Source organism: Bolinopsis microptera, chromosome 2 (assembly GCF_026151205.1).
Source record: "Bolinopsis microptera isolate Bmic1 chromosome 2, MBARI_Bmic_1.0, whole genome shotgun sequence".
NCBI lineage: Eukaryota > Metazoa > Ctenophora > Tentaculata > Lobata > Bolinopsidae > Bolinopsis > Bolinopsis microptera.
In genome coordinates, this window is record NC_087073.1 from 412,159 (window position 1) to 436,857 (window position 24,699).

Sequence of the window (24,699 nt, forward strand, 5' to 3'; positions counted from 1 at the left end):
GAGTGCAGGGAGCACGGATCGATGTGTACTATAATCTGTAGATAATCTGGGTCCTCTCTGTAAGCGCTTCTAACAGTCCGAATGCAGGCAGTACATCTGAGGGAGGGAAGGTCGGGACTGTAAGTCCTTCTGAAGCAGATTGAGGAGATGTGACCGGTAGACCCACAGTGATCGCATTTAGGAGCAGGTGTAGGAGCGGTATATCTGTTTCTTCTGGTCCGCATGTTGATTAAGAGTAAAGAATGATGTATAGTAAAGAACGATGTAAAGAACGAGGGATAAATAAGTTGGTGGCTAATGCTACTTATATAGTTTTTGGAAAGGCCTGCAGGTCCGTCAGGGCTCGTTATACCCATGGTTATTTGATCTGATCTATCATGCATGGTGTCACGTCAAATCCTAACGATTGCGGTGATCCGTTAGAACTCAATTGGGGATCACATCGTTTTCACTGATCACGTCCCTGCAGGGATTCTTATGCAAAAGGAGGGATATAACCTAAACAATCTTGATAAAAGGATTAAAAAATGACTATGATACTTGATGCGTCCCATATCATAAATAATTTGGGATCCATCAGTTTCGGTTCGGTTTATAGATCGTTTCTTAGTAAAGTGGGAGCAAGCGGAGCATTCGTCTATTTTCAAAATGTAATAATTGCGATATTACTCGTCAGCCAGCGCAGGCCAGCGCAATATAGTTGCGATATTGTTCGTCAGCTACTGCTAGTGCCGGCTACTGCTAGCGCTGGCTAGCGCCATGTATAGAAATCGGCTCTAACTAATTCGCTCGCCCAAATTTTCACGTGCCGTTTTTATGGTTTTGCAGCCAAACAAAACGGTTTTACAGACACCCTAATCCCAACCTTAACCCTAACCCCGAAGCTATTCATAACCCTAACCACAACCGTGGTCACTATTAACCAATGTCTCTATTAACCAATGTAAACAGTTCTGCGTGAGAAATTCGAGCTAGCTTGCTCAGGCTAAATTGGCCAAATAAGCTCAGTGAAGCTAGCACTCACACAACACTTGCCACAAAGGTTTAGCTACCTGTTATTAACACTAGCAGGAACCCATTAACCCTAAAGTGGTGTCAAGACTTTAGGAGGCCGGATCAGTTTCCTGCCGCAAAGTCTCCCAGTGAAAATTATTATTACCTATTCAATTCACGTTTTTGACACCACTTGGAAGTCCGAATTTTGGGCACTAAAATTCTTATTTCTTGGCCAATTTTTTTCCCTGCTCTTGCCGAAGGCAAAAAGATCGTAGGGATCGGAATAAGTAATCGGGTTTGGATATATGAGGTGAAAAAATGATCCTACGTCTATGACAAAAGTCTGCGCCTTCACAATATAGACCACTCTGCATAAATTGGGGGTATTATTGGCGTTTGTTTTGCTGCGCGCGACGACAGCTATGTGTTAATTAATTGTTTTATCCAACGCGAATTTCAATTGTCAAACGATGCCGTTTAAATAAATTAGCCCCACATTTGTGCGCGGCGTACTAAATATTCGATTATAATCCTGCACGCGCGCAATGATAAATTACGATTAAAAACATTGTACTTATGAATTAAGCAACTTATATTATTACTGAATATTTTCGTAACTTATGACATGACAACAAAATAATGCAATATCCTATTTTTTTTGACTCAATAAGATTAAACTTTTCATTGCAAACATTAACGGTTTGAGCAGGGAAAATTGATCGTGCGTGGTGTGACCGCGGCGAAATTCTTGCTTATTTTTTTATGTTGATTTGAAGGCCATTAAGGCATTTGACCCAGTCATAACAAATTTGAGTATTATATCTTTTACGGTTTTTGCGGAACGTCGTGTTAAAGTTGATGCCCTGGTGTCAGTAAAATGGTAGCAAATATATATAATATAAATAATTATAGTGTCCTCATGAAATAAAACAATTAATCTGGTTAGTTTGCAAAATTATGATATATCTACGACTTCATTAAATGCAATACAACATCAATTATATATTTTAGATAATCATTAAACTTCCCATTATTCAACCAAAGGTTCTTTTCATGAGCTCAGGAATCTCAAAGTTAAAACTCTTACGAACAGAAACATCAGAACGTGTAAGATTAAATCTCTTCAACCACATAAATTCACAGAGTGCCAAGTCCATTGCAGCTGAATCAGTCCTGGTTCGTCCGTGCCCCCCTCTCATGTGACGCTTAGCGTGGTACCACATACCTTCACAGGTATTTGTATGCACGCCCGTTGCAGGGTCGATGAATCCACGTCGATGATTCACGGTGAGGTGGATATATCCATGGCGATTCAGGTGTGTGTAGCCTTTCCAGCGGTCTGATAGGATTGTAGTACCAGGGTTGATGTAACGCTTTATCAGAGAGAGGAGGGTGTGATGGTTCCTTCTGTTATCAGGGCACTCCACCAAGAAACATTCTCCAGTAGTTAGTAGTAGTAGTAAGTAGTAAACCCGCGATGGGGTGGCATGTGCCTCAATAAAAATATTACAATCATTTATTATTATATCAATGTATCATTAAATATTTCAAAAATATCAATAACGTATGGTTGATCCTTCACACTTGGTAAAATATATAAAAATAAAGTTAATCTACACTAAAGAATAAATAATCTATATTATATAAATCAACAATATTAACTCCCCATCTTCATGTAGTCATTTATCAAAGCGGTAGAAATCCAAGTAATTTTAGTACGCGGTGCGCAAGGAATTTCGTTTTTTTTTAAATGTGTAGGCAAGATAAGCCTAAGTGTGGCAGTGAAAATTGAAAAATAAGTTGCAGAATAAATTGCAGTGACTGACTTTCAAATGCATTATCGCAGTTCATTTATTTGACTGCACAGTGCACTAACGTTTAGGATTCTTACAGCTGTTATATTTTGCTAATATTTTGTTTAAAAGTTGTAAAGGACAAAGTTCTTGTCCGTCCACGAAAGGTTTTCTAGGTCAAGTTTTTGTTTGTCCAGTAAGTAACGTACAATGTTGTCCTTGTATGAATTAATAAACTTATCTTGTAACTTAGGTACGTTGAAGGGAAGGATTTTGTTTATTTCGTTTATCGTGTTGTTATATAATCGTGGTCCTACGTTAGAGATGCTATAATCGGTGATCCGTAATCTGTTGAACTTAATTTCAAAATACTTTGGATTTCTCCTTTCCGTTTGTCTAAGCGGTGATTTTTCAAATATACTACAGATACTCGATGGTGCTACTCCCATATAAACCTTGTGCATCAAAGTTAGACAGCTTTTAGCAATGAGATTAGGAAGAGCCAAAATTCCTATTTTGTTGAAGATGGATTTTGTGTGAGATGGTAGTTTACGTTTTTCTTTGTCGTAAAAATAGTTATGATATTCTGAATCAGTGGCGCGAATAGCTTTCTTTTGAGCAGAGAATAAAGACTGAATGGAATTTAAAGATTTAGTACCCCAAACAGTAGCGCAGTAATACAGGTGAGATTGAATTAAACTATTGTATAGCATTTTTTGAGCTTTATTCGGAATGGAACTTTTAAGTTTCATCATAACGCCTGCATTTCTGGATATTTTAGTCTTTAACTGTTTAATGTGCTGGCTCCAGCTAAGTTTTGAGTCAATAATGACACCTAAAAATCGTTCATGTTCACTTTTCACTAGTCGCTGTCCTTCTATACTAATATTTATATCCTCTGGTAATCTGTTAGTGAATATCATGTATTTAGTTTTTCCTACATTAAGTTTAAGACCGTTGTTTTTAACCCATGTCTGTACAGTATTTAATACTCTGTTTGCACGCATGTTCAGTTCAGTGTACGTGTCGGCAGAAACGATGATGTTTGCATCATCAGCGAAGAAAATATAATGGGCTATATCGCTTACATTTGCAAGGTCGTTTATGTAAATAATGAACAATATAGGACCAAGAATGGACCCTTGAGGAACTCCATGTTCCAATCCCATTTTTTCTGAACTGCAACCGTTGACGTGAACATACTGTTTCCGGTTAGTTAGATAAGACTCAAACCAGGATAAGCTAAGGCCTCTTACACCATAGTGCTCCAGCTTATGTAGCAGTATCTCACTGTCTACTAGGTCAAACGCCTTGGAGAAGTCAAGAAGCAGTAATGCTGACACTTGCTTCCTTTCTAGAGCTTTATGTATGTTAAACTGAGCTTCAAGCAACGCATGTTCACAACTGTGACCCGATCTAAAACCAAATTGCGACGCATATAGAATATTACGTGATTTTAGGTGCTTTACTAAACGTGCATGCATTATTTTTTCGAATATCTTTGAGAAGCAGGACAAAAGTGAGATTGGTCTGTAGTTTGTAATTTCGCTGCGCGATCCTCCTTTATGGAGTGGGATAACCTTAGCAAGTTTGAGCTTTTCGGGGAATACTCCTTCGTGAAGGGAGTGTGAGATCAGGTGATTAACTACTGGAGACAGCACATTGCAAACCTTTTTAAGAGGCTGTATATTCATATCTGAAGTCGATTTGTTCTTAAGATCATGTATGATTTCAGCAATTTCGGAGGGCGAGGAGTCCTCCAGCTCCATATCAAAATCACATCGACTTGATTGGGGAAGAGAATGTCCTACTGATCCTGCACCGCGAACCAGATTGTTTTCGCTCTTTAGGTTCTCAGCTATATTAGTAAAATAATCATTAAAACTGTCAGCTATATCTTGTGATTCGGTTATAACTCTATTTTTATAGTTAATCTTACTTATTTTTATTTTTTCTTTTGATTTCTTGTTTAATATTTGATTAATCATTTGCCATTGTAATTTGCTATTGCTCGCATGCTTTTTAAAATATGATGCGTAATACTTCTTTTTCGCAATATCTACTTGTTTTTCAACAAACTTTTTCATATGCTTATAAGTTTTTTCATTTTTTTCAGTAGGCTCTTTAACAAAGGATTTATATAGTTGGTTCTTTCGATTGCATGCACATTGAAGCCAATCTAATATCCACGGTTTAGAGTTTTTTCTGTGGTTCGATTTTTTCTTTTTAACTGGAAAACACTCATTATAGACTTCTTCATATTTAGTGTGAAAAGCTTCAAATTTTGTATTTGTCCCGTCAACGTTGTGTAAAAAATTCCAATCAATAGACGCTATTTTCTCCTCAAAACGAGCGATTTTCTCTTCATTTATTACTCGGTTTGATGATTCACAAGTTTCATTTTTCAATTTATTTCCTATTCTATTAGTGTCGAGAAGTATGCCGGTAAATGTGGCAAGGTGATCAGATAGCGATTCAGTTATAATGCCTGACTTTGTTATAGCATGGCATTGGTTTACGAAAATGTGATCAATAAGTGTAGCACTGTGACAAGTAATACGAGTTGGTCGTGATATCGTTGGTGCGAATCCATACTCTGCAAAAATATCAACATATTTAGTAGTATGGTCATTTACGCCGTATTCTAATAGATTAATATTGGTATCACCTAGAAATAATACGTTTTTGTTGCTATGTCGCGCCAAATCTTTTAGGGTGTTTTCCAATTTTTCTAAGTAACTGGGGACATTACCACTGGGAGACCGATACATATTGCATAGTATGACGTTTTTGTGGCCATTTTGAGCTATCTCTATTAACTGAAATTCGCCAACGTTTGGATCATCTCTATAAGATAATTCAGATCGTGCAGTGACATCAGATAATTCACAGAGATTCTTGTTTACATAGGTTACTAGACCACCGCCCTTACCAGAGTCCCTTGCGGGAGCCTGAATAAAGGGGGGATGAAAGCCTTCTAACTCTAATTCTTTTCCTTGAAATGCCATACTTACAACCGTGCAGTTTGTTTCGTTGAAACACAGAACATCAAATTTTAGGTGCTGTTCAATTTCATCACGTATATTAGAGATTGCTTTGCTCAAAGATCGAATATTAAGAGATTGAACTTTAAATTCATAAGGCCTACTCGTGTTGATTTGCCGTGGTTCGTAGTATTTACAGCTATTTAGTACATCTGAGCAGTTATCCCATGGATTAAAGTTTAAGTCATTGTTTTCTTCAAAAGTATTACCTATATAATTAGAGTCATGGTTTCTATGGTATGGGTTAAATTTTGCGCTATTCTCGTAATTACCGTGTACGGTGTATAATTGTCTAGGTGATACCTCGAAACCAGGAAACAATTCACGTGTGCAGCTTTTGCATCCTAACTCGCCCGCTGAGCATTTATTGTGCGAATAAGCGTCGCATATCCAGCAAACCGCCATTTTTGATTTGTTTCCTAGCTTTTTACAAGTTTTGCAACTCACCCTGGCAAAACTTACTTTAGATTTAGCTTTTGTTTCTGTACTACAGGGTATGTAAGTGTTACACGAATTTTCATTAGTTAGAGTGGTAATATCAGTATTAGTAAACGGAAATATGTCAGTAGTACATGCCAAACAATACCAGTTTATGAAACTATTGTCTAATTTCATTCGATTTACGTCATTTGGTTCAAGATTAGCACATTTACGATGAAAGATACCGTTACAAAGGCTGCATTTTAGCGGATCTTTACGTTCTAAACATTTTTTAGAACATAATCTACATCTACAAGACTCTTTGCACATCTTTAATTTGCAAAGTATAACTATAGATTACTGGTTATATGATATACGATAGATTACTGATTATCAATATAAAATTAAAGATCTAAAGAGATTTATACAGGAACTGTGGGTCAAGAAAACGGGTTAAGTTTTATGTTTGACTCCTAGTTCCAAAATCAGTCAAAATCTGTAAAGGTTAAATAATTGATTAAATAGTTAAAATATTTAAATATAAATACACTGAATTTACTCCAGTAATTCTACGCTTGTGTTGTGTTGAAATTAGTTCGGTCCGGATTTATGTTGTTGTTATCTGCAATTTTGCTTATAACCGGTTCAGATAAGATAAGAAAGAGTAAAAAACCGTTTAAAATTTACTGTGATACATTTACCATGGTCTATAAGCCATCGCAATAAAAAATAATTTATGATTAGAAAAGAAAAAAGAAGATAAGGGACTTGCTGTTTTTTGAAAAATTTGAACTTAGGTACTTTCTGTGAACGTTACTATACGTTTAGCTTTGAAAAATTAAATTTGTTCAAAATTGTGTTGTAAACGATTATGTATTCGCGACGGAAAATTTGATTTAAGAATTTCTACTGCATTGGCAAAAGAGATCGGAACTCATCCCTTAAAGGCCACACCTCTTCGATTACTGTCGGTCTTCGCCTGGCCAGTTCAATGATGCAGTCCAAGAGACGCGAAACGATCCCTTTCTTGGCTGCTAAGGTTAGATGAATACCGTTCCCATTTGGATCTAGTATAGTGCACCTTTTCCTCACCAGCTCAAAGCATATTTGATGCGAGTCAAACATCAATAGATTTTCAACCTTCGTGGTTAAAATAAATAAAGACTCGTTAAACCTACGAATTTCTGGATTTAGCCAGTGATAAGTGGTTAGTGTTATGGAGTTAAAGATGAATGTGGTGTTTGGGTATCTCTCACAATAAGTACGCAGATCATTCGCCACGACATCAAACAACGAGTAAGAACGGTGATTATACCTGGACAAATCGTTGATGCCTGCCGAAATCACCACGTAACTCATGTGAGGGAATAGGTGCTCAAACTTGTGAAGATCAGTGATTTTGTACATTGTCTCCTTGGTGCATGGCAAGTGAGTAGGAAACAAGCTGACGGGTGTGGTTGAATGAATTGAATCTGTCAATAGCAGAACACGTTCCGTTGGAATCGGAGTCGGGTCTGTTTCTGGTCTACTAGATTGGCGGATTGGTGGTATATGCTGTGGTGTGGTGGGAGCTGAGAGTCTGCGAAAAGTTAGTGATAGTCTCTCGCCTTGTGCTGTGGGATCTGCTTTAATACCATGTTCCCAAAAGTCCTGGGAGGACCTTGACATGCAATAAGTCTGCCCGTGTTTGAGGTGTATGGATTGTGTCGTGAGAGGTCCTATTTTGCTGCGGAAGTCAATTGTTCGGGTAGCACCGAGACTGACTGTGATTATGTTACTGGGATTGACGATGCAAGCTTCGTTGTCACTGTGCATGGGAATTGAAGATTTACCGTTCTCATAACGAGTAAGAAGGCAAGTTATGTTGTCTGTGGTGAATGTTGGGTCTTCTGTGTGATGAGCGATTGAGTCTATGATTTCAAGGAGTGGGTGATTCGTGGGAATATCAAGTGGTTTGTGTACTGTTCTGCCATAACGATACTCTGTTCTACCAAAAAATGCTGTCTGTCGATGCCCTATCTTAGTAAAATGTACTCCGTGGCAAACTGTCTCCAGGTCTAAATGGTCAAAGTTTATATCACACGGTTCAACAGCACCTGGTATAGTTGGTAACGTCACCGTGTTGAGCTGTGCTGGTGCTGGTGGTGGCGGTGGGGTTGATGGAGGAGTTCTTCTAGAGTTGGCGGCGCTTTCATAAGCTAACATGTCCGTGATACACTGTTTCGCTGCCGCTATCGACTCAGTTAGTTGTTCAATAATCCTCGCATGATGGCTTTCTGCTTCTTGAAGTTTCTCGGAAATGAGGGAGGTTACGGAAGTGAACTGATGCAAATTTTTAGAAATATCATCTACATTGCTAGTTAGGTGTTGCTCTAGGTGTTGCTTTAAATGTTCATAGGCATGTGCCTTTCTATCCCTAGTTAGCATCCCTACTCCTATTGTATGATCTGTAAAACCACAGATTGTTGAATGGTATTCCGATTCATGTTTAAGTTGTTCTTCTGTCAGGGTTGAGAAGAGCTCTAAACTTGTTTTAGGAGATAATAGTGCCGTCCTAAAAGTTTTATCGTACGTACCGTCTTGTTGTGGGGGTACCAGGCAGGTCTTTGAAGAGGTAGTGAGTGGGTCACTACCTGGTAGCCCCTTGTCATCTGATGAAGGATTCGTCTCGTGAGATGGGTGGGTGGTTGGCTGATCCAATAAGTTGAGCGCGGCGTCGACCATGGTAAATTTTCTTATCAGCAAACGAATTTCATGCGTAATGTAAAAGACAAATATGATAATGACTGACACCTCCAAGCAACCACTTTCCAACAACACGTCTGCCAGAGTTATATTTCCGTTTCCCGAACTTGCTTTCGTCGACCTCGACGATGTGACCATCACCTCCTATTTTTCCTCCCGCCCCATTCTGGATCAGGTCTTCTGTCATACACTGACAGAAGACTGGATGACACTGTCGCACACGCTGGCCAAATGCCAGTGCTTATAGCAATGCGACAATTGACCCCCCGACAATTGACCCCCCGACAATTGACCCCCCGACAATTGACCCCACGATATTTCATCATTATACTTTAGTACTAAATATCTTATTTAAAATTCAGAGAATTATATTTGTTAGGTAAAAAACGGAATTTGTATAGTAACCATGGTAACGATGATTACTACATGAACTTGCACGTGCAAAGATTTGCGAGCATCATTTTGATTGATTATGTGGTATTTACATTTACGTTGTGCTTTACATTTACAATTTGTTTCAAATAACAAGTTTCAAATAGTAGCCGGTTAGTAGCCGGCTAGTGACCGCTTTTCAAGTGTCGGCTAGTAGCCGGTTTGGAACTAGAAGGTCCGCTTTAGAGCCGGCTAGTGACCGGTTAGTAGCCACTTGGTGGTTACTAGCCGGTTAGTAGCCGGTTAGTAGCCGGCTAGCGACCGCTTTTCGAGTGCCGGCTAGTAGGTCCGCTTAAGAGCCGGCTAGTGACCGGTTAGTAGCCACTTGGTGGTTACTAGCCGGTTAGTAGCCGGTTAGTAGCCGGCTAGTGACCGCTTTCTAAGTGCCGGCTAGTAGCCGGTTTGGAACCGGCTACTAGTAGGTCTGCTTTAGAGCTCGGCTAATAGCCGGCTAGTGACCGGTTAGTAGCCGGTTAGTAGCCACTTGGTGGTTACTAGCCGGTTAGTAGCCGGTTAGTAGCCGGCGAGTGACCGCTTTTCAAGTGCCGGCTAGTAGCCGGTTTAGAACCGGCTACTAATAGGTCTGCTTTAGAGCCGGCTAGTGACCGGTTAGTAGCCGGTTAGTAGCCACTTGGTGGTTACTAGCCGGTTAGTAGCCGGTTAGTAGCCGGCTAGTGACCGCTTTCTAAGTGCCGGCTAGTAGCCGGTTTGGAACCGGCTACTAGTAGGTCTGCTTTAGAGCTCGGCTAATAGCCGGCTAGTGACCGCTTAGTAGCCGGTTAGTAGCCACTTTGTGGTCACTAGCCGGCTAGTAGCCGGTTAGTAGCCGGCTAGTGACCACTTTTCAAGTGCCGGTTAGTAGCCGGTTGTTAATGTGAAGTTGAGGAGCTGTTATTACAAAAGTGGCTACTAGCCGGCTAGTAGCCGGCTAGTAGCCGGTGTTCATATGGTACTGTGCAGGGACGTTGCATAGACGTTGCATAGACGGTTCTTTTGTTGTTGCACGGACGTTGCATAGACGTTGCATAGACTGTCAGGTGGTAAACGACCAAGTTGCCGACAACAAAAGAACCGTCTATGCAACGTCTATGCAACGTCCCTGCACAATGAACACTCTATGCACACTCCCTGCACGGTCAGTCTATGCAACGTCTATGCAACGTCTATGCAACGTCTATGCAACGTCCCTGCACAGTACCATATGAACACCGGCTACTAGCCGGCTACTAACCGGCTAGTAGCCACTTTTGTAATAACAGCTCCTCAACTTCACATTAACAACCGGCTACTAACCGGCACTTGAAAAGTGGTCACTAGCCGGCTACTAACCGGCTACTAGCCGGCTAGTGACCACAAAGTGGCTACTAACCGGCTACTAAGCGGTCACTAGCCGGCTATTAGCCGAGCTCTAAAGCAGACCTACTAGTAGCCGGTTCCAAACCGGCTACTAGCCGGCACTTAGAAAGTGGTCACTAGCCGGCTACTAACCGGCTACTAACCGGCTAGTAACCACCAAGTGGCTACTAACCGGCTACTAACCGGTCACTAGCCGGCTCTTAAGCGGACCTACTAGCCGGCACTCGAAAAGCGGTCGCTAGCCGGCTACTAACCGGCTACTAACCGGCTAGTAACCACCAAGTGGCTACTAACCGGTCACTAGCCGGCTCTAAAGCGGACCTTCTAGTTCCAAACCGGCTACTAGCCGACACCTGAAAAGCGGTCACTAGCCGGCTACTAACCGGCTACTAACCGGCTAGTAACCACCAAGTGGCTACTAACCGGTCACTAGCCGGCTCTAAAGCGGACCTTCTAGTTCCAAACCGGCTACTAGCCGACACTTGAAAAGCGGTCACTAGCCGGCTGGTTGGTACTAGCTGGTTAGTAGACGGCTACTAACCGGCTAGTACTAACCTGCTCTAGGCGACTCTAAATCAGACCGGCTATAATTCATTATTGCCAAATAAACAAATTATTTGAAACAAATTATTTGAAACAAATTATTTGAAACTTGTTATTTGAAACTTGTTATTTGAAACAAATTATTGAAATGAATTATTTGAAACACGTTATTTGAAAGTAAGTTCCAAAATCGATTACAACATTTTTATGAAAAATAAAAAAATACTGAAAACTGATTACATTCAATTTCTTCGTGGTGGAGGAGCAGTGTAATTGTTTTTGGGCGCTAGGACGACGCCTTGGGTACAAAGGGTCCTAAGAGTGGCAAGATTACGGTTGCAGATCTCGTTTGCGAAGGTGTAAACACTAGGAAGTCTGACGTCTCAGAGTTGCAGCAGTGCGTGTTGGACACCTGGTAGGTCAACTTTTGCTGCTTCAGCGATACATCGCTTTCTTGAGAAGTGACTCCGAGAAATGTGTATCTGCTCCAGAGCGGCAGACTTTGAGAGACCAGAGTTGACTAGCTGCACAACGGCGTCGTATTCCGCTATAACCCCGTCTAAAGAAAATATCCGCCTCGTTCTGCGACCAGTAGGCAGAGCAGCAGCATTGGGAGCAGGTTGCTGATCAGTAGCAGGTTGGTGTCCAGGAGCAGCTTGCTGAACAGGAGGTTGAGGAGAATTGGGAGCTGGAGGTTGAGGAGCTGGAGGTTGAGGAGCTGGAGGAGGAGCTGGAGGTTGAGGAGCTGGAGGTTGAGGAGCTGGAGGTTGAGGAGCTGGAGGTTGAGGAGCTGGAGGTTGAGGAGCTGGAGGTTGAGGAGCTGGAGATTGAGGAGCTGGAGATTGAGGAGCTGGAGGTTGAGGAGCTGGAGGTTGAGGAGCTGGAGGTTGAGGAGCTGGAGGTTGAGGAGCTGGAGGTTGAGGAGCTGGAGGTTGAGGAGCTGGAGGTTGAGGCGGTTGAGGAGCAGCAGCGGTACGAGGAGCTAGTCCTGGAACAGTGGGAGGAGGAGGGGGTGGGGTAGGTCTTGAACTAGAAGAGGTTCTAAGTCGGTGATTGGTGGTGGGGATAGGTCTGTTTGGTCGAATTGTGGGTGTAGAGTGCAGGGAGCACGGATCGATGTGTACTATAATCTGTAGATAATCTGGGTCCTCTCTGTAAGCGCTTCTAACAGTCCGAATGCAGGCAGTACATCTGAGGGAGGGAAGGTCGGGACTGTAAGTCCTTCTGAAGCAGATTGAGGAGATGTGACCGGTAGACCCACAGTGATCGCATTTAGGAGCAGGTGTAGGAGCGGTATATCTGTTTCTTCTGGTCCGCATGTTGATTAAGAGTAAAGAATGATGTATAGTAAAGAACGATGTAAAGAACGAGGGATAAATAAGTTGGTGGCTAATGCTACTTATATAGTTTTTGGAAAGGCCTGCAGGTCCGTCAGGGCTCGTTATACCCATGGTTATTTGATCTGATCTATCATGCATGGTGTCACGTCAAATCCTAACGATTGCGGTGATCCGTTAGAACTCAATTGGGGATCACATCGTTTTCACTGATCACGTCCCTGCAGGGATTCTTATGCAAAAGGAGGGATATAACCTAAACAATCTTGATAAAAGGATTAAAAAATGACTATGATACTTGATGCGTCCCATATCATAAATAATTTGGGATCCATCAGTTTCGGTTCGGTTTATAGATCGTTTCTTAGTAAAGTGGGAGCAAGCGGAGCATTCGTCTATTTTCAAAATGTAATAATTGCGATATTACTCGTCAGCCAGCGCAGGCCAGCGCAATATAGTTGCGATATTGTTCGTCAGCTACTGCTAGTGCCGGCTACTGCTAGCGCTGGCTAGCGCCATGTATAGAAATCGGCTCTAACTAATTCGCTCGCCCAAATTTTCACGTGCCGTTTTTATGGTTTTGCAGCCAAACAAAACGGTTTTACAGACACCCTAATCCCAACCTTAACCCTAACCCCGAAGCTATTCATAACCCTAACCACAACCGTGGTCACTATTAACCAATGTCTCTATTAACCAATGTAAACAGTTCTGCGTGAGAAATTCGAGCTAGCTTGCTCAGGCTAAATTGGCCAAATAAGCTCAGTGAAGCTAGCACTCACACAACACTTGCCACAAAGGTTTAGCTACCTGTTATTAACACTAGCAGGAACCCATTAACCCTAAAGTGGTGTCAAGACTTTAGGAGGCCGGATCAGTTTCCTGCCGCAAAGTCTCCCAGTGAAAATTATTATTACCTATTCAATTCACGTTTTTGACACCACTTGGAAGTCCGAATTTTGGGCACTAAAATTCTTATTTCTTGGCCAATTTTTTTCCCTGCTCTTGCCGACACAGGAGGAGCTAAGTGCAAAGAAACTGTCACTAACTGCTACAAACTGCCACTAACTGCCACAAACTGCCACTAACTGCCACAAACTGCCACTAACTGCCACAAACTGCCACTAACTGCTACAAACTGCCACTAACTGCCACTAACTGCCACTAACTGCTACAATCGCGCCCACGCATTTGCGCGCGACAGTAGCAGTTAATGGCAGTTAGTGGCAGTTAGTGGCAGTTAGTAGCAGTTAGTGGCAGTTTTTATGCGCGTCGGGATTTCAAATCGAGCGCTCATCAATTTTTATAATGGCAAGTCCGCAGCGTTTAGAGCTGCATTGTTGATTATTGGGCAGCGCTCAGCCTGTCATTCCGCCGAATCTCTATTCATTAATGAACATGATAGCCTGAGGTTCCCAGGTAACATTGTTGACTAAACCAGACTGTGCACGTTGTGCTAGATGTCAAATGTTGCAGATAGCGTATACGTTTTTTAAAACCATGTTTTGATTTGATTTGACTTGACTTAACTTGTAGTAAACGGTCGGCCGTTTTACAACACGGCAATATGACTGCTTGTGTTAGTTTCGACACTAAATATTTTGTTCTCGCTGCATGAGTATATAAATGTTTGATATGAATTATGAAATGAGAAGTCGTGTATTATGTAATATAATAGATTCAGAAGACTCGTAAATGTGCAAGTATATGAATATTTATATTATATCATATCCATTGAATTATATTCATGGGACCAGCAAAAGCTCACAGCTAACAGCATTTATTTTTATTTATGATAAGATGATAAGTTCATTATGAGCAATTTTTAATTTAGTTCGTATCAGGCTAGGAGTCTAGTAATCGAGTTTTATTTGTTAATAAAAAAAACTTCTCTACGGTATTAGGAAAACTGCTGTGATAGACCGGAGCGCAGCAAAAAATTTAATAGCTTGTCCTGGACCGAATTCTACCAAATATTTACTACAAGTATGACACTTTTCGGATTTAGAAGGGTGCTGTCCAGACTATGAGTATGTTAACGGTGCGCGGTGATATCATTGAAGCTAAAGTCGGCACTAAAAATTAAAGTAAATATACCTCACGCCACACACTAATTGCATACGTTTGTAATTTTATTGTCTCTTATCAGCTTGCTTATTTCTCCTACCCGAACGCCTAACGGAGAGATTACTTTGTTATTTTACGTATCTGACAGGTAAAAATTAATAACAATAAATTTCACCTACTGAACGTATTCATAATAGAAAAGTTGCTAGTTTGGTTCTCCACCGTGCAATAGGATCTGTTTCACGTTCCGGTTCACTCTTTAAGATAAAAGCCTCTAATCGATGATTTTGCCCTTATAGCTTAGTTGTACTTGTAGTGAATTCGTACGGAACGTTCACTAAAAATAGTTTGTGAACGCGTTCGCTAAAAGATTTTAACGTTTGGAACGTAAGGAACGTTAAAACAGGGCCTCCCACGGATTAAACAGTTTTGTGCGGAGAAAGAAGTGAAGAGAGAACGAAGCCAAAGAGTTCTCCGACAATTGTTCCAGCCAGCCTCACCGCAGCAACGCCAACAGCAAGCAGGAACTTATCCATGCAACATATAATATATATAAGTATATACAACGCTGACCCAGAATGGACATGCCACGGTACCACTATAATATTTGCTTTGATTCTCCTTGATTGCACTAGCAGTAGCAGAATTTGCTGCTTATAATTCCTGGGCGTTGCTAAACCTGTCATTCCGCCCTATCTGCTATAGACATATTTTTAATCGCCATAATATGTTCAATGTTAAATCAATGTGTTTAACTTAATAAATGCAAAAGCCTGAGCGAGGTACCGTACCCAGGTAAATTGATCTTTGCAAGTTGAATTTGCGTTTCTGAAACCACTCTCTGCACTGGTAATTGTATTTAAAAGGGAACACAAAATGATGAACGTGACCAAAATTATTCCCCGCGCGACGCGATAGCCGATAACTGATAAGATTCTCTTTCAGCATTCAGTTTCAGTTAATTCTGGGTAATTCGCACGTAAAATCATATTGGCACGTGTGCGTTCCATGTTCTCAGAACTAGGCAACGGTAAGTTTATAATCTTTAACTTTAACTGTTTGGAAACAGGTGTTGTTATTTTATGCTGGGAATCCCAAAAAGTGCTTGATCGGCCAGTTCATCATTGTGTCTCGCTAAATACTTGGCTAGTTTCATTATGCTTCGACTAATCATCACTGTTGGCTTGGGGACAGGGACAAAAGGATTTCGCGATTATTTTGGCCAAATTTCGCGGTACCGCGAAATTTAACAGGCTATACATTAAACTACACATAAAATTTGTCACGGAGAATGGGAAATTTCGCGATTTTGTACATGCCGCGAAATCCTTTTGTCCCTGCTTGGGGATGGTATTCAACTGTTGAGGGCTTACTGTAACAACCATTGATACGCTTATAGTTATCAAACAGCAACTAACCGATATCCAATGGGTCTCAGCCATAGATTTAGAACAATATAGGCTCAACGGTGGCTCGGAAAAGTATAATCTTCATGGTATGGTCTTATATATGATTTTGGTCTATTAGAACGAGTTTTAAGTGAAATATATCCTCCAGAGATGATTATGAATAAAAATAATACTTCAGTTCGTGAAACTGACTTTTTAGATATTAGTCTTACTATCACTATCAATATTTATAAGGGAAAATTTTTTAAAAAACTTTACGACAAGAGGAACGATTATAATTTTGATGTCATTAATTATCCCTATTAGATGGGAATAATCCCAAAGGCCAGTATTATGGTAAATTTATTAGTCAGTTAGTTCGTTTAGCTCGTATTAATAGTTCTTATAACAGTTTTATTTTGGATTGTAAAAATTTAGTTCGTAAACTTGCACGACAAAGTTTTAATATTGCTGCACCTTGCGCAAACGGTTTGAAATCTTTGTCGACAAGTATTTTAACATTTGGGGAAAATTTGGGATTAATTTTACTTCGGAATATGTATTTTAGCATGACGTGTCATTCTTTTTTTTAGTTCAGTTCGTTTTCAATTTTTAATCTTAATTTTAATTTTCAGTACGTTTTACCTAACAAAATCATTTTTTACTTTTAGCTAGCAGAATGGTTTTCAGATTGCATTAATGAACTGTGCTATGAGCTGGTCCCAAGTCCAGACGCCATTTTATTCTTTGTAATTTTCAATAACCCTGTCTAGTCATTGACTACTGATTTATGAAATCACTAATCCTTTCGATTTCTGTGCCACTAACTGCCTTGATTTCATCAGTCCCTATATTGATAGGTTCATGCGCAAATTTACCTAGTTTAGCCGTCATTAATTAGGTACAGACCACTAAAAATAGTTTGTGAACGCGTTCGCTAAAAGATTTTAACGTTCGCAACATAATGGTAAAGGAACGTTAATCAGATTTAAAATATCAACACGTCGACACGCCATCGTTTCCCGCAATTTTACATGTTCTAGATGAGTTAGGAGAGTTTTAGCGCGCATGCATGCACGTTTCACTTTTCAGGCCCTAAAACTCCGCTATATAGTGTTTCTGGATAGAAGTCGACTATTTATGCTCAATTCTCGAGCCGATAATAGTCTTGCTTAGATTTTCAGACAATAGTCTTAAGATTCCAGTTGGTTTCATTGGTGTAATTTATTACAAATATTATCTGTTCGCCTTAAAGTTAGCAAATTTTGCTTTTCGCAATTGAAACTATAAAAGCGATATGATTAGTCTTGCCAACAAAAGGTGGCTCGAGCTCCATTCCCCCCTACATTCAGTAGGGTTTTGTGTTCACCCGGCTTATATATCAAGGATTTGATCAGCACACGAATCAGGATGTCTGGAAGGAGTTTCGGCAGTATCGAGATAGCCCGACCACTGTCCGCGGACAACTGTCCACGAACACCTGTCTACCAGATCATTACTGCATAATGACAGTATCCCCTGAATCAAGCAGGGTTCACATCATCCCCTGAATCAAGCAGGGTTCACATCATCCCCTGAATCAAGCAGGGTTCACATCATCGCACGCGAATTTCAATCAGCGGTGGTGTCAAGGCTTATTAAACGATTAAGCAACCTTACGGGAGGCGGTGGGTCCATTAATTTCGTCCATTAGACAGAAGAGTACCATGTCAGGAATTGGAATAGCTGTTGTTGTTGTTGTTGATGATGGCAACTGATAATACTTCACCAAAAACGAACGACTTATATACCACATTTTAATCGTAATCATTTATTTCATTGAGCAATCAATATTATTCTACTACTTGGAAGGAGTTTCTAGATGTCATGGACACGTGGTGTGACGGCGCAACAAAGAAGAAGATACTTTAATTTCGTAGTACACGTTCTACCGAGAGAAAAGAGGCTTATTCTCTACTGACGCTGCCTCAAGTTTTAGCCAAGATTCTGACGGTCCAGTCTCTTGGTGGAGCAACTTCGGTTGAGAGGTACCCGAACTACAGAGTTTTCCAATGAAAGCGCTGTCGCAATCGACATCAGCCTCACCCTGTGAGACGAATTGGAGCTTGTACGACTGGGTGATAAACAAAAAAAGAAACCGCCCCACAGTTAACAAGCAGCGAGACCTTATTATTATTTATGTTATTATATTTATGTTATTATATTTATGTTAACACAAGTTTGCGTCTTATGAAAAATTCACGAATTAAGGAGCAATAATTTTATTATTATTTGCTTATTGCTATACTAGTGACTTATTTTTATTCATTATTGTTTATTTACTGTCTAATTCCGACAACATAGTTTTATCTCATTGTATCCATTTAAAGTTAAAAACGGACATTAAAATGAACGCTCGGAGCCCGGAGGCATTCAAACGTTTACGTACGGGCGTTGACTTGAACGTAAATGGGCAGACTATTTAACTTTAAGGTTAAACGGATATTAATATATGTACGCTATGCCCTAGCTGGGGCCTCTTCTCAGACTCTCGAGCGTTCAATTTGAATTGGTGTCGATTCAAAATTAAAGTTAATTAAAGTTCAATAAGATAAACTTATCATTGCTGGTTTGATTTTGGAACCTTCTCTAGACCTAGTAATTTTGGATTCGTAAGTTATGTGCGAGAATAGCTTCCCAGTCCCACGTCAAAGTGATTTATAGATTATCCTTATTTTTAAGGGAATCGTTAGGTATTCGTATACTTATAGTATAGTTTTATTATTACACGTACGTGACCAATATTATTCCCCGCGCGATGTTATTACAAATTAGATTCTCTTTCACTTTGATCAGTTTCTTTCAAAAACAGATTTGCGCGTCAAATATATTTAGTTTGCGCGCTTTTGGTACTCCCAAAAGTACGTCAAAATGCAATTCTGTGAATTGCATTATTATAAATTTATAGTCATAGGTAATAGGCTCCATGTCATTGTCCACAGGACTGGTCACCGTTAACCTTGTTTAACTTAAACTGGTTGGAAAACGCAGATGTGTTATGAAAAATAATGTTTATCGCTTTGCCATTCGGCCGGTAGAATTAGATCAGAAAATCATGCGGATACCGATAAGACGATAAAACAGTTATCGAATTTTATACCTTTACCTAAGGCTAATGGTGATGCAACGCTAATGGAATACCTTGATCAGAAAGAAGTAAGAACTTTTGCTTTTGGCAAATCTAAAAACCACGGAAATTTTCAGCGACATCAACGCTAAAAGTAAAATCGGAAACGATTTTCACTTCAAGATCTACTTAGAGAAAGGGTAATCTTACTGTAGTGCGACACGAACTGTAATGCGACACGAACTGTAATGCGACACGTACTCTAGTGCAAAGTCCGACAAAAACACCCTCTGTCGCACTAGGGTACGTGTCGCACTACCATCCAGGTAGCGTACTCTACTGCGACAAAATATCCTGACTTATTTCCAAGCTCAGGTCACATCCTATCCTTCTTATGGACCATTAAGTGATTCGTCGGGTCGGTTCACGTCACTTATTTCGAATTGATCTTGCGAATACGATTCGTCGGTTCACATCACGTGTTTCGAAGTGATCCACTGATCACAATTCCTTCGGGTCAGTTCAAGCCACGTATGCAGTGTGTGATCCACCGGGTAACTCTTAAGCAGCATATGATCCTCATTCCTATCACACGTATCGTATGAAGGTATATCTCCGATTTGGATAACAAGTTCATATTCTTGGGCCATATATAAAGTCACGATGATTCTACCAAAGCATCGAACAACATCAACATGTATTCTTCAATCACCTCCATTCCTGGACGCACTACTGGTTCAAGAAACGTTATCCACGACGGATACCGCTACTGCCTGGATAATTAGAAGCGCGACGACAGGACCTACTGGCGATCCACTGGGAAGATCTGCTCCGGACGTCTCAGTCTGATGAACGACACTAGGTACTGTGACCAGTACGAAGACTTATTCCCACCCTCCTACTCCTGCAGCAAACTCTGTCCACACAGCAAAGCAGCATATGAAACGGAAAGCTTCCGATACTGACCTCCCTACGAAACACCTACCTAATTGCTGATGCTGTTGGACATTATGAAGCCCTCTTGGATGAGCTCCTTGCTTTTGGAGTCGACCCTCAATCTGTCATGAGTGACTACGAGAGAGCCCTGATAAACGCTGTGGAGACAACCTGTATACTACCAAGAGAGGATGCTTCTTCCACCACAAGCAAGCACTTTGGAGGAAGATGCAGCAACATGACCTAGTCCCGGAATACAACGCAGAGAACTCAGCAGTACGGAAGTACATACTTTAAGATGATCGGTGCTATTGCCTTCGTGGACCTAATCTTCGTGGACCTAATCTTCGTGGATTGTAATCTTTGATTTTATATTTAACCCCATATTTACTCATACACGACTACACTCTTGTCATTAAAACTTAAAAATGGAAAGTCAAATTTTTATTGCGTAAAGTGTTTTGTCGCACTTTAGTTCGTGTCGCACTACAGTCCAGGTAGCGCACTGTAGTGCGACAGTGTCGGCCTTGAAATTTCTCTGTCGCACTAGGGTACGTGTCGCACTACGATCCAGGTAGCGTACTCTACTGCGACAGTGTCGATCTTGGAGGTTTCGCACTAGGGTACATGTCGCACTAGAGTACGTGTCGCACTACAGTACGTGAACCGAACTGCTGAAGGTAATTCGTTAGAAGGCTTACATCTCGATCCCGGGGTGCGGATAGAAGAAAAACATTATTTATAGTCTTGGACACTTATAACTAGCTGATAGCACAGACTACGTTTTTGTTAGGAAGAATTAGGGTCCGCAAATATGATGTCATTGTCAAAGTATGAGTATTTACTTTGATAGACACCCGGCTTAGTTGTAGTGAACGTACGGAACGTTCACTAAAAATAGTTTGTGAACGCGTTCGCTAAAAGATTTAACGTTCGGAACATAAGGTAAAGGAACGTTAATCAGATTTGAAATATTAACACGTCGACACGCCATCGTTTCCCGCAATTTTACTTGTTCTAGATGAGTTAGAAGAGTTTTAGCGCGCGTGCATGCACGTGTCAGCAGAAAATATTTTAAATGCTAATAATTTAGGTATTTAATGAAAAAATATGTTAGTCTCATTATCGTATAATGGTCAGCATCCGCAATGTCTATCAGTACAGCATCTCTACGTAATTGTGTACACTGTATAGTACACGGAATGAAGTATCGAGCATTAACAGATATATGTGTCATCATTAATTATGGATGAAAATACCTTTGAACTATTGAAAGTTGATGATCAATAAACGTCATGCGGTTTGCTACAAGTACAGTCAAGTTAGTATAAGATCTGTCGAAATTCGAGTGAAATTATTTTCATTCCCATACATTCAAAAACTGAGACAGTAAACCTTATTTATATTTAGACATGATAAGTAAAAGTAACTCCAATCATTCCAATTTTTCGTCTGGTGTATGTGAGATTTTTCCCTCCAAATACTTTACCGGCTGATAAACATTAATATATTTCATGTACACATCTGTTTTCCAAACAGTTTAAGTTAAAGACTAAAGTTACCGGTACGTGACCAGAACTGCATTGAGTGCACACGTGCGAATTTGATTTTACGCACGAATTAGTATTAAATGTTAGACCAAGAAATTGATCTAACACACAACTGTACTTCTGTACACTTCAATGATTGGGCTGATGACTCCAGTGAAAGGGCTGGTGACTCTAGCGAAAGTGCTGGTGACGAGGAGAAAGACCATAAACCAGGGATTCCTTCGGGAGCATGTAAGATTATATCCAAAGTTTGTTCGCCAATGGGGTGTGTCTGGGTGTCAAAGATCTTCAAGGTGGGTGCTACTTGTGATGAACTCTAGAAGGATGGGATGGTAATACTCGGTCTGGCCGTCTGGAAGCCCATATAATTCCAGTTCAGAAACCGATTAAGGAGGTGCGGCTACTGATGAGAAGTCTCCTTAAAGTTTATTTGGGTTAGAAACGCCATCTGGGTCCCTACCCTCGCACAAGATTATTCTCAATTTTCTTGTTGTGTTCCACAATTCTGTTCCACAATAAGTATACTTACCTTTATGTACATGATATCTTTCTATAGCATATTCTCTATACAATAGTGTTTCTCCTATAATAATATATTGTACATGACAGACATAGAACTTATCCTGACTGTCATCTTTTGCGGACCCTAATTCTTCCTAACAAAAACGTAGTCTGTGCTATCAGCTAGTTATAAGTGTCCAAGACTATAAATAATGTTTTTCTTCTATCCGCACCCCGGGATCGAGATGTAAGCCTTCTAACGAATTACCTTCAGCAGTTCCATAACTTAAGGTAGATACCATACTATACTACTTGTATCACGTCGCGATCCCCACCGACATGTCATTACTTTCTCTAAGTAGATCTTGAAGTGAAAATCGTTTCCGATTTTAGCGTTGATGTCGCTGAAAATTTCCGTGGTTGTTAGATTTGCCAAAAGCAAAAGTTCTTACTTCTTTCTGATCAAGGTATTCCATTAGCGTTGCATCACCATTAGCCTTAGGTAAAGGTATGAAATTCGATAACTGTTTTATCGTCTTATCGGTATCCGCATGATTTTCTGATCTAATTCTACCGGCCGAATGGCAAAGCGATAAACATTATTTTTCATAACACATCCGCGTTTTCCGACCAGTTTAAGTTAAACAAGGTTAACGGTGACCAGTCCTGTGGACAATGACATGGAGCCTATTACCTATGACTATAAATTTATAATAATGCAATTCACAGAATTGCATTTTGACGTATTTTTGGGAGTACCAAAAGCGCGCAAACTAAATATATTTGACGCGCGAATCTGTTTTTGAAAGAAACTGATCAAAGTGAAAGAGAATCTAATTTGTAATAACATCGCGCGGGGAATAATATTGGTCACGTACGTGTAATAATAAAACGGGAAAATACTACAATATAATCAAGGTACGATGTTGGATACCTTAGTTCTATATAGTCTATGTAATAAGCGCCATGAGCTGGCACAGAATTTTTTGTCTCTGATTTTGATAAATCCGGTACCAAAAGTTGCCTCTAAGTGTGAATAATGAAAATTCACCGTGTAGCACGATAACGTCGAGCTGTATGTGGGCCTTTTGTGCATCGCAAGAGTGTACAAAGGACGAAAAATAGGTAATTTATTGCTTAAAATGCCTATAACTCCTAACATATTGAATATTTTGAAATAATTTATACAGGATCGTAATGAGCTTAGTCAGACGCAACTTTTAGTACCAAAATTATAATGTTTGAAGCACAAAAATTTTGTCAAAATTTCACACAAGGGGGGACCCTTGTGTTCAGATTAAAAATTTTTGAAAATAATTTTCCTTTAAATCTTAAAATATTAGTACCAAAAGTTTCGTCTCGATGAGCTTATTACGATGCCATAATAATTACGTGATAATAACTGAAAATGTGAAAGTTATAGGCCAAAAACTAAAAATTTGCGCGAAAAAAGCACGCGCGGCGAACAAGCGCCGTGTAGCATTTTAGCGAAAATTGCTACACGGTGGATTTATTTTATTCACATTTTTAGACAACTTTTGGTACCAAATTTATCGAAATCGGAGAAAAAAAGTTCTGTGCTCGCGCTTGGCGCTTATTACACTGACTAATATCTTTCGATAGCAACTCCATCTATGTATCTGCTTAGCTTCCATCACTGATCCTGGTACTTGAGATTCCAGGTGTGGCTTTAAACAATGTTTTAAGGGCCCAACACTCAGCTCACTCAGTTGATGGTAGAACAGTGGGTCTTTGTGCGATGTTGTAGCAGGGACTCCACTTCTTGTTTTCTCTTGCTAACCAGATTGCATAGGAACATCTGAGAGCAACCAAAGCCGCCTCTTGGAACACTGCTTTCTTTACTCTCTTTGTAACACCAAAGTAGTTTAGTAGGGCTGGTAAGGTATGATGCCAGAAGCCTCTACACCCAACCTCTACCGTAAAAAGCTGAGCTTTCCACCCACTGCCATGCAGCCCAGGAATAAGCTCTCTGTTGTAACGTGCTTGTTTACGTTCTACTTGGTCACTAAAGTTACTCTCGTCACCAACTGTCAACTCTACTAATATGACCACCTTTCCTTTATCAGACCAGACTACAATATCGGGACGTTCTGCAGTTCCGTAGATGTGCTGGGGGAACTGTGCTGGGAGGTCATCTTCGTCCCAGATAATCTGCCAATCTTGGTCTTTCTCAAAAGGGCTCTCTCTTTTCATCTTCGTCTTCGGTTTTTGGTAACAGCTGCTAGATGACTTGAAGCCTGTCCAGTCCTGAACTTCAAGTTTAAAATCTTTGTTGTTGAACTTCTCGATTTGATCCAGTAGGGATTTCGCAATGACCCGCAGCACGTTGTCATGCCTCCAATTGTATCGTTTGTTGTTCAGCGAGAAGTTGCAAGCTACCAAAATGTGCTTAATGTTGCAGTGTCTCCATCCGCAAAGTGGACAGTGTCCTGTGTCAGCATAGTTCCACAGGCTCATGTTTGCT

At 40.4% G+C, this 24,699-nt stretch overlaps 1 protein-coding gene and 1 long non-coding RNA gene across 4 annotated transcripts in view; one reads left to right on the forward strand and one right to left on the reverse strand.

The window, feature by feature from the left end:
* LOC134826523 (uncharacterized) overlaps nucleotides 1-24,699 on the forward strand; it is a 68,003-nt gene that overhangs the window by 29,949 nt on the left and 13,355 nt on the right. The window lies entirely within an intron of this gene.
* On the reverse strand, nucleotides 1,912-9,185 carry LOC134811346 (uncharacterized). The gene is made up of 3 exons (XM_063818134.1): nucleotides 9,047-9,185; nucleotides 8,830-8,904; nucleotides 1,912-2,434 (listed from the first exon to the last, which is right to left on the reverse strand). Exons 1-3 carry the CDS (start codon nucleotides 9,183-9,185, stop codon nucleotides 2,031-2,033), a joined length of 618 nt encoding a protein of 205 aa, XP_063674204.1. The 3' UTR covers nucleotides 1,912-2,030.

Coding starts and splice junctions, on each gene's coding strand:
- LOC134811346 (XM_063818134.1), bottom strand. CDS start 9,185: ATGACAGAAGACCTGATCCAGAATGGGGCGGGAGGAAAAATAGGAGGT. Junction 8,905..9,046: donor TGGAAAGTGGTTGCTTGGAG/GTGTCAGTCATT, acceptor ATCCTTCATCAG/ATGACAAGGGGCTACCAGGT. Junction 2,435..8,829: donor GGTACCCCCACAACAAGACG/GTACGTACGATA, acceptor TAACTACTGGAG/AATGTTTCTTGGTGGAGTGC.